This window comes from Gopherus flavomarginatus, chromosome 1, assembly GCF_025201925.1.
Source record: "Gopherus flavomarginatus isolate rGopFla2 chromosome 1, rGopFla2.mat.asm, whole genome shotgun sequence".
Lineage (NCBI taxonomy): Eukaryota > Metazoa > Chordata > Testudines > Testudinidae > Gopherus > Gopherus flavomarginatus.
Window position 1 is genome coordinate 114,782,893 of NC_066617.1, and position 10,541 is coordinate 114,793,433.

Genomic DNA, 10,541 nt, shown 5'->3' on the forward strand with positions numbered 1-10,541 from the left:
GTGAGGAAGCTGTACAAGCACAGCTGCGCTCCAGAAGGAGAAATTATGATACCTACGGGCAGATATCTCAGTCCTTGCTGAGAAGGGGCTATGAACGGGACGCGTTGCAGTGCAGGGTCAAAATAAAAGAGCTGAGGAGTGCTTACTGCAAAGCCCGTGAGGGAAATCGCCGCTCAGGAGCTGCCCCCACAACCTGCCTTTTTTTACAAGGAGCTGGATGCCATACTTGGGTGTGACCCCACTGCCAATCCGAGGAGCACGATGGAGAGTTCAGAGCAGGGAGAAGTGGGGGAGGGTGTAGAGGAAGCCGACAGTGAGGCTACTGTGGTGGAGGGAGACACCCCGGAGTCCCAGGAGGCATGCAGCCAGGAGCTCTTCTCAAGCCAGGAGGAGGCTAGCCAGTCGCAGCAGCTGGAAGTTGCTGGTGAGGAAGAAACTGAGGAGTGTGCTCGGGGTAAGCAGATTTTTATGTTTTGGGAGAGGAGGGTTTGGGTTATGGCTGCCTGCATGCATGCCTAAACGTGGAATAGCCCATTGATTTGCTCTATCACGTCTCTGTAATCTGCCTCGGTAATCTCTTGAAAAGTTGTAGCCAGAGCGTGCGCAATGTGCTTTCTTAAGTTTATCGGGAGAGCCACCGTATTCCTTGTCCCGGTCAGGCTAACTCGTCCGATCCACTGTGCAGCGAGGGGTGGGGGGACCATGGCTGCACAGAGGCAAGCTGCATAGGGGCCAGGGCGGAATCCACATTGCTGTAGAAGACCCTCCCTCTCTTCCCAGATAACACGCAGCAGTGATATATCTGGCAGTAGGAAACCCTGTTGAGAATTTAGGGATACTTGAGTGCAGGGCACCAGGTTCGCGTTCCCCCCCCAGCCCCGCAGTGCACTCCGGTCTTCCCCCCCTCCTCCCAGCAGGCAGCCAGCCCCGCGGAGCCCTCTGGTTTTTCCCCACCCTTCCCAGCAGGCAGCCAGCACAGCTGTGCGTTTCCCCCCGCCTCACCAGCAGGCCGGCAGTTACGCGGAGCCCTCCGGTCTCCCCAACCCCTTCCCAGCAGGCAGCCAGCCCCGCGGAGCCCTCCCGTCTCCCCAACCCCTTCCCAGCAGTCAGCCAGCCCCGCGGAGCCCTCCGGTTTTTCCCCACCCTTCCCAGCAGGCAGCCAGCACAGCTGTGCGTTCCCCCTCCTCCCCCCGCCTCACCAGCAGTCCGGCAGTTACGCGGACCGCCCCCCCCCGCCAGCAGCTCGCCACCTTCCTGTTCACTACTGTCCCCTGTGCAGGACACCAGCTACCTCCTGTACCCAGTGCTGATAAACCCCAGTGACCCATCGGTCAATTCCCCCTCCCAGGTGCAGTCGGGGCAGAAACACTCACCCCATTGCTCGCCATGCCTTCGCTTCCCTGGCCTCTCTGTGTTATGTGAGGTATGTGGGAAGGATGCTACAAAAAGTCTAAAAACTCCTTCACTGTGTGATGATAAACAATGTAGCCTCTGTGTATTACATGTTTCTATCTGTTTTTTTCAGTGACCTTGACTAATGCAGCCGGATCACCGGTCTCACGTCGTTTGCAGAACTTGAGAAAAAAACCCCGAAAATCAAAAGAAGAATTGATCAAATCAGTTATGAATCACTACAACAGAGAAAGTAGGAAGACGCAGGAATGGAGAGAGAAAATGTATGAATCGAGAGAGAAAATGAATGAGTGGAGGCAAACAGAAAGCAGGAGAAAGGAATTGACTATCAAAAAAACCACAAAGCAGATGATAAGCCTCCTGGCTCGCCAAACTGAGTCTTTCGAGTCTCTCATAGCCATGCAGGCAGATCTGTACCGTGGTAACCCACACCCCTCCCAAAGCTCTCTTTCTTATTCCCCAGTATTTGCACAAAACACCTTTCTCCAGCAGCCAGTTCCTTATTACCCCCAGCTGCCCCCAATACCTGTACGATCACCTACGTGCCCTGAAAACTATAATTCTTACCCTGTGCACTCCACCCCCATTACCCTGCAGCATAGTAATCCTGAAGTGCAGCAGAAATTGAACAGTAATCAAAACAGGACATATTCAAACCTCTGAATGTACAGTCCACCACCCTAACCCCCCTTGCCTTTTATGTACTGTACTTTGAATAAAGGATTTTATGGCTTTTACAATACGTTTTATTATTGCAGGAAGTGGTAAATATTGTACCCCAAGGTAGAACATAGCACAGCAATGGCACCAAACATTACTGTTGGCTCTCAGCATCAAATTGCTCCCTTAAAGCATCCCTAATCCTTGAAGCCCTTTCCTGGGCCTCCCTAGTAGCCCTGCTCTCTGGCTGTGCAAATTCATCCTCTAGGCGTCGAACCTCGGAGGTCCATTCCTCACTGAATCTTTCACCCTTCCCTTCACAAATATTATGGAGGGTACAGCACGCGGATATAACAGCGGAGATGCTGCTTTCCCCCAAATCTAGCTTCCCATAAAGACACCTCCAGCAGGCTTTCAAACGGCCAAACGCACACTCCACAGTCATTCTGCACCGGCTCAGCCTGTAGTTGAACCGTTCCTTGCTCCTGTCAAGCTTCCCTGTATACGGCTTCATGAGCCATGGCATTAAGGGGTAAGTGGGGTCTCCAAGGTTCACAGTGGGCATTTCGACGTCACCTACTGTGATCTTGCAGTCTGGGAAAAAAGTCCCGGCCCTCAGCCTCCTGAACAGGGAACTGTTCCGAAAGATGCGTGCATCGTGCACCTTTCCAGGCCATCCTGAGTAAATGTCAGTGAAACGCCCACGGTGATCCACAAGCGCTTGCAGAACCATGGAGAAATACCCCTTGCGATTAACGTACTCTGATGCCAGGTGGGGTGGTGACAGAATAGGAATATGCGTCCCATCTATTGCCCCTCCACAGTTAGGGAAACCCATTTCTGCAAAGCCATCCACAATGTCCTGCACGTTCCCCAGAGTCACAGTTCTTCTTAGCAGGGTGCGATTAATGGCTGTGCAAACTTGCATCAGCACCATTCCAACGGTGGACTTTCCCACTCCAAACTGGTTCGCCACCAATCGGTAGCTATCTGGAGTTGCCAGCTTCCAGATTGCAATAGCCACTGGCAGGGCAGCTCTCAATCTCATGTCCCTGCGCCGCAGGGTAGGGGCGAGCTCAGCACACAGTGCCATGAAAGTGGCTTTTCTCATCCGAAAGTTCTGCAGCCACTGCTCGTCATCCCAGGCTTGCAGGATGATGTGATCCCACCACTCAGTGCTGGTTTCCCGACCCCAAAGGTGCCATTCCACGGTGCTGAGCACGTCTGTTACTGCCACAAGCAATTGAGTGTCTTGAGCGTCAGGCGTTTCAATATCATCGTCTGACTCCTCACTGTCGCTTTGCAGCTGAAGGAATAGCTCCACTGCCATGCGTGATGTGCTGGCAACATTCATCAGCAAGGTCCTCAGCAGCTCAGGCTCCATTTGTAACAGAAATCTCAGAAATCGCGCTGCAGACTCACAATGCCGCCAAACTGCTCGGAATGTGTAGCAAAGCACCACGGGGCGTTGGAACAGGAAGCGGAAAGACCCGCACACTTCCTTCCCCTTCCCACAAGCCACAGTGTCAAAATGGGACGAAGTGCTCTGTGGGATAGCTGCCCACAATGCACCACTCCCAACAGCGCTGCAAGTGCTGTAAATGTGGCCACACTGCAGCGCTGGTAGCTGTCAGTGTGGCCACACTGCAGCGTTGGCCCTACACAGCTGTACGAACACAGCTATAACTACCAGCCCTGCAAAACTATAAGTGTAGACAAGCCCTGAGTCTCTTTCCCTATGAGTGCTCGACCATAGTGTGTGTGCAGCCCAATGCACTCTCAGCCAGAGATTGTAAATAGCAGTGTCTAATGCACCGTGTGTCATGCTCCTAGGTGTGGGCATATAAGGAGGCATGACCCTGCCAGCACTCTGGTTCCTTCTCAACCACCTGTTGGCTCGAGCTGGAGCAACTGTGCTGTCCCTGCTTCTGAGCTGCTTTCCTGCTACCCTTACTTATTTACTCTTAGTTCTGTTAAGTTTTTCTTCGCTGTAGCACCATTTTGTGTTTGGAGTGGTTCCCCCTCCAAATTTCTTGCCACCCCCCGAGTCTTTGTGGCCTACAGCACTTCCCTGGGTTATGACTACACTAGAAGTGCTACCTGTGCGCAGCTGCAGCACAGCTGGTGAAGACACTATGCCAACAGGAGAGAGCTCTCCTGTCAGCATAATAAATCCACCTCTGAGAGATACAATAGCTATGTTGGCAGGAGAAGCTCTCACATGGACATAGCGCTGTTCAGATCAGTGTAACATAAACTCATGCAGGGGGGTGGTTTATTCGCACCTCTGACCAACGTAAGGTATACTGAAGTAAGTGGTAATGTAGACCTGGCCTAAGACTCCATGGTTTAAGCCTGCCAGGCCTGCCCACAGTAGCAACAGGCATGCCCAGCTGTCTGAGGCTCTGATGTCCCATCCACATGCAAGGGTTTAAGGGCAGGTCCCACAGGCATAGAGAGAAGAGACTGAAACACCTCCTGAGGGAAGACTTCTTAGCTTATTGGGGTCCAATTCTTTCTCCCTTTAGCTCAGTCTCAACCTCTCAGGTTGCACCAGTGCTTCCAGAGCTGAGGCCCTCAGAAAGAAGAAAGCTCCCCAAGCCTGCTGTGACAGGTTGTATCACAGAAAACCCCTTGCGAACTAGCAACTGATGTGCTGAGACTACCTCTGAGCTGTTTCCCCTGCCAGCTTGGGACTTCAGAACACTGTTTGTCTGGTTTGAGCCAGATACGCTTGCCTGCTACAAACCCAGACCCAGGTCTGAACCACGTCCCCACAAACTACAGGCTTAACTGAAAACAGCTTAAGAAGTGTTCCTGTTTTTAACACTCAGCTGCCCAACTCCCAATGGGCTCCAAACCCCAAATTAATCCATTTTACCCTGTATAAAGCTTATACAGGATAAACTCATAAACTGTTCATCTTCTATAACACTGATAGAGAGAGATGCACAGTTGTTTGCCCACTCAGCTATGAATACATACTCTGGGTTAATTAATAAGTAAAAAGTGATTTTATTACATACAAAAAGTAGAATTTAAGTGGTTCCAAGTAATGACAGACAGAACAAAGTGAATTACCAAGCAAAATAAAATAAAACATGCAAGCCTATGCCTAATACAGTAAGAAAGTGATGACCGATTAAACCTCACCCTCAGAGATGTTCCAGTAAGCTTCTTTTACAGACTAGTCTCTATCCAGCAATCACTTACACCCCCATGGTTACTGTCCTTTGTTCCAATTTTTTTCAAATAGCCTTTCCACTGCCAAAGTATATCTCTTGAGCCAGCTGAAGACAAAATGGAGGGGTCTGCCAGGGGGTTTTATAGACTTTCTCTTGTGGGTAGACACCCCTTCCTCCCCCTGTGTAGAATCCCAGCTACAAGATGGAGTTCTGGAGTCACATGGGCAAGTCACATGTCCATGCATGACTCAGCACCTCCAGGTAGCAGCCATTGTTCACATGCTACCTTGAACGTCCTCAAGTAGACCTCTTATGTGGATTGAAGCCTTCCACGATCCATTGTCTGTTAAGTATTTCTTGATTGGGCATTTAACTTGCAAATTCCTTCCCAAAGAAGCTTCCCAAATGCCTTACTAAGACTACTTAAAATCAAACAAGTACACAGCCGGCATTCATAGCTTCGAATACAAAAATGATACGTGCATACAAATATGATGAATATATTTAGTAGATCATAACCTTTGCAGAGATATGTTACATGGCATAAGTAGCATAAAACATATTCCACTTGTCATTTATATTCATAAGCATATTTCCATAAAGTATTATGAGGTGCAACTTCACACCTGCATGCAGTTCTGGTCACCCATCTACAAAAAAAATTGGAATAAGTACAGAGAAGTGCAACACAAATTATTAGGAGTATGAAAGAAAGAGGATGAAAACTTTAAAATACTGGGAGTGTTCTGCTAAGAAAAGGAAGTGAACAGGGATGTTATTTAACCTATCACATAACGCAAAAACTGGAGCCACCCAGTGAAATTAATAGGCAGCAGGTTGAAAACAAACATAACGAAGTACTTCATCACACAGAGCACAATCAATCTGTGGAACTCATTGCTAAGGGATTTTGTGAAGGTCAAAGTGTAACTGGGTTAAACAAGAATTAGATAAGTTCATGGAGGATAGGTCAATCAGTGACTATTAGCCAAGATGGTCATGGTTGCCACTCCATGCTCCGTGTGTCCCTAAACCTGTGACTGCTGGCACTGCCTGGGACTGGACAACAGGATGGATCACTCAATAATTATCCAGAACTGCCTGGCACTGGCCACTGTCAGAAGACAGGACACTGGTCTAGATGGACCATTGGACTGACCCAGTATGGCCATTCTTATGTTCTTATGAGATCTCACATCCCACACTGGGTACAGCTAAGGCTCTAGCTGACACCAGAACCAAGGCTTCCATAGCGCCTAAGAAGACTGCTCAATCAGAGAAGTCTTCAACAAAGGGCAAGTCTAGACAATGGCACTACATCAGCCCAGCTGCACCGCTGTAGCGTGTCTGGTGAGCGCTCTCCCTTCAGCATAATTACTCCACCTCTGTGAGAGGCAGAAGCTATGCTGATGGGAGATGCTCTCCCGCTGACATAGCACTGGTGTGTACAGTACTTAGGTCACTGTAACTTGCGTTGCTCGGGGCAGGGGGAATCTTTTTCACACTGTTGAGCAACATAAGTTACATTGATTTGAAGCAGTAGTGTAGAGCAGCCCCAAGAGGCGTCTTCCTCAGTACCATCTGACACCTCTAGGCACCAAGATGCATCTAGGACAAGGGACTCCAAGAAGGGCACTTGTATACACATTCTCTCAGAGCTACAGAGACCATTCAGACTGATCGCTGGCTCCCTCCCCACTCTCCTCCGCACATAAATACTCTAAGCACAGAGATGTCATCTTGTCAGCCTCTTCGCTACCACATATGTCTCCAGCCCTGCAACTATCACTGTTTTGGGCCTCGGTACTACCTCAGGCTTCTACCATTCACTACCATAGCACTCCAGATTTCTTTCCCCCAAAGATCTCCTTAGAAACTGGGGTCCCGTTTCCTAAGGGGAATTGTGAGAATTTATTCCCTGGTACAACTCACTAGTTGGTGACTGAACCCTTCCTCAAAAGAACAGGACTTGGTCTGCCACCTCTGGTACCATACTGGTACTGATGCCCCAAGCTTCCCCGCAACTTGGGGTAAGAGGCATTCCCAGACTCTGAGGTTTCCGTACAGCTCTGTCTCAGCACTGTACCATCCCACATCCCTAGGGACGTACCTTAAGGAGGACTTTTGTAGAGTCCAGCAGATGTCCCAGGACGATTTCTGGGCACAAATACCCTGGGGACTGTGACAGAGTGCTGGGAACCAATGGTTGAGCCAGCCCACTAATTCCTTAAACATCTGTTAGTTCCCCCAGGGTGGACCTGATGGGGCCAGATTAGTGGATTAGAATGAGTTGGGGGAAGATTAACGAGCAAATTGGCCCATTACCACAGGATGTATAAGAAAGCATGGGAAGGAAGGGGCGGGGAGGCTAGCAGGGGCCAGAACCAGGAAGTCTCTGAGTAGAGAGATCACTTCCCTATCCTCTCCTTCGCACAGAGTTCTCACTTTACTCACTTAAGGACTTGAGGGCAACACTACAGTTGCTGGAAATATATGTCCCAGCAACTGTCAAACAACACAGTGCTCTCAACGCTTACAGTACCACCTGCAATAGATCTACACTAGATCTATGATGCTCCCTAGAAGGAGGTCAAGACCCCAGGAAAGGGGCCCAATTTCCTCCAAAACCTCTCAACCTGCTCCCTCTCTAGTGAACACTTTGACAACCTTGTTGAGGGCCTCAAACAACCTCTTCCTCCAGATGTTCTGCTGCACAATTACAACATCTACCCTCCATTTGGAGAAACCTATCCCACTTGCTATTTGCCTGGGAGCTTATCACCACAGACAAGTGGATCACTGGGAGATGCTCACTATGGGAATACTCCATTGATTTCTGTTCTATCTCCCCATGCCCCCTCTTCATGGATTCTTCTCATGAAGATCTCATAAAGCAAGAAGTCCTATTTCTCATGCTCATGGGGTCAATTGACCTGGTTCCTCCAAATTTGTTGGAAGAAAGCTATTTCCACATATTTCCTGGTACCCAAATGATATGGCGTGTGGAGGACTATATTAGATCTCAGGAACCTACATTCTATTGCAGTACTTCAGGATGGTGATTGTTAGCTACCATAATCCCATCCCTGGCTCTTTGGGGCTGGTTTGTTACCCAAATGTCCAAGATTCATCCCTCCCACAAGTATTTTCTACTTTTTGTCATAGGCTTAGAACATTACCAATACCATGTCCTCCCATTTGAGCTATCCGTGGCCCCTAGCATCTTTATGAAGTCCTCTCAGCAGTAGCGGCTCACCTGCATCAGGGGGCCAGCGCAGTCTTTCCATATCTGGATGATTGGCCGCTCAGGGGCTTCTCCACTCAAGAGGCCCAGACAGCAACAACTGAGGCCCTAGCTTGATTTCAGTCTCTGGACCTTGGTCAAATTGAGGGAATGGCTATCCTGATAATGCCCTGGTGGCTGAGACAAGTGTGAGACTCAGATCTGTTTCATCTCTCTGTGGCAATACCTCTGCCTTCTCGAGAGTCTCTCCTGTCACCCTGAACCACCCCCACCTCTTTTTTCTCTGAACCTGAAGTCATGGTTCCTCAGTGGTTCATGGGCATAGAGGTGAACTGCTCGGCTAATGTTCAGTCCATCCTTTTGTGTAGCAGGAAACCTACTACTTGTCAGACTTACCTGTAAAAGTGAAAATGCTTCCATTCTTGGTTTTCTCACCTCTCTTTGCAAGCCTCAAAAGCTCCATGCTCAAGGAGCTCAGATTATTTGTTACATCTAAAGGCACAAGGTCTGTCAATGAGCTCAGTTAGAGTACACCTGGCTGCCATTACAGCCTTCCATTTGCCTGCCATAGGAGCTTCAGTCTTTGCCCATCCAACCACAACCAGATTCCTTAATGGTTTATACAATGTAGTGTCTCTTGTCCAGAGCCCCACACCTCCATGGCACCTCATTCTGGTCCTCAATGCCTTGAGGATACACATGCACCAGGGTCTCCCTCTCACCACAGGAAGGACAGTTGTTGGGTGACTCCAGGAACTACTTCAACAACGCACCCATTCCCACAGCTCCATATATATAGCATAGCATGATGGCATCTACATAGACCATCGAGTCAAGCATGTTTGTGTTTTAATCATTCCATGGCTGAGAGAGGGGCATTGGCAATCCATAAGGAAGCCAGTGGGTACAGCCTGAGTTTGTAGCCAATGTCTTCTAACTGGCCACATCTGAAGAGAGTGGAATCATGAAGGCCCCACTAATAGTCATTAGCAGAACATGTGATCACTCCACATCTGAAGTGATTGCATTTTACCCAAAGATGGCATGGACAGTAAAAACCAGGGGGCTGGACTTTTGGATCTGTCACGAGATGAGCATTAGCTATGTCCAAAACTTGTTCTTCCCACCTAGTACGCCACCTGGTGATGATATTAAAGTTTCTTAGGGGAAACTGTCCAAACAAGATGCCTTGAACTGAGCCAGTGGCTCAGTGGATTACACACATCTTTCAACAGGGGTGGATGTGGCATATCTTGCACCTGAAGGAGCATATTCTGCAAGAATGGGATACAGAGACCCATTGGTGGATCACTACTCTTGTCAGGCCTGACACACTCACTACCCCAACACACTGTTGTCATGACATATACCCCAAAAGTGGCATGTAATATATCACTGGAAAACTAATAACTCACTGCCCATGAATATTGTCATGTGGTGTATGTACGGGGTGTGCACGAAGCATTTATAAATATGCACTGAAATTATGTTCTTAAATTATGTCCAGGCAGGACATAAGACACAGGACACATGAGACTGCACCCTAGACACAGGAATGTGGTTCCATCTGCTTGAAGATGCCTCCAAGGTAAATTGAGAGACACTGGGGTTCACTGTTTGTTACCTGCTAGGCAAGGTTTGATCTGGCAGAGTCCTGAAGGGTTTTCTGGTGCTTCAGAAAGTTGTCACACAGCTTAGCAGTAGCAAAGCTCTCACTTGCTGATGCTGAGACAGGCAGGCTGAGACAGACAGCACAGTAACTCACAGTTCTGGGAACCCCAGCGGACAGTCACACTGGCAGACAGTTCTGGGGAAATTAAAGTCTGGAAGCACGCCTAGGGCACCAGGATTCGGGGGGCAGCATTTTGTGCGCTCCCCACGGGGCGTACAGGTGCTTCCGGTTCCGCTCCCGTCGCGCCACTGAAGAAGGACCTTCTGATGATGTGCCATGGAAAACAGCGGCAGGCAACTGAGCAGCTCAATGACTGCCGCTGTCGCCTGCAGCATTTCAGCGGAGGGTCCTTCATCGGCAGCGTGAT

The 10,541-nt window shown here is 49.2% G+C and overlaps 1 protein-coding gene across 1 annotated transcript; it reads left to right on the forward strand.

Annotated features, from left to right (window-relative positions):
- The first annotated feature begins 206 nt into the window (after positions 1–206).
- Positions 207–2,153, forward strand: LOC127031916 (uncharacterized). The gene is made up of 2 exons (XM_050918935.1): positions 207–454; positions 1,526–2,153. Exons 1-2 carry the CDS (start codon positions 262–264, stop codon positions 2,074–2,076), a joined length of 744 nt encoding a protein of 247 aa, XP_050774892.1. The 5' UTR covers positions 207–261; the 3' UTR covers positions 2,077–2,153.
- The last annotated feature ends 8,388 nt before the right edge of the window (positions 2,154–10,541 follow it).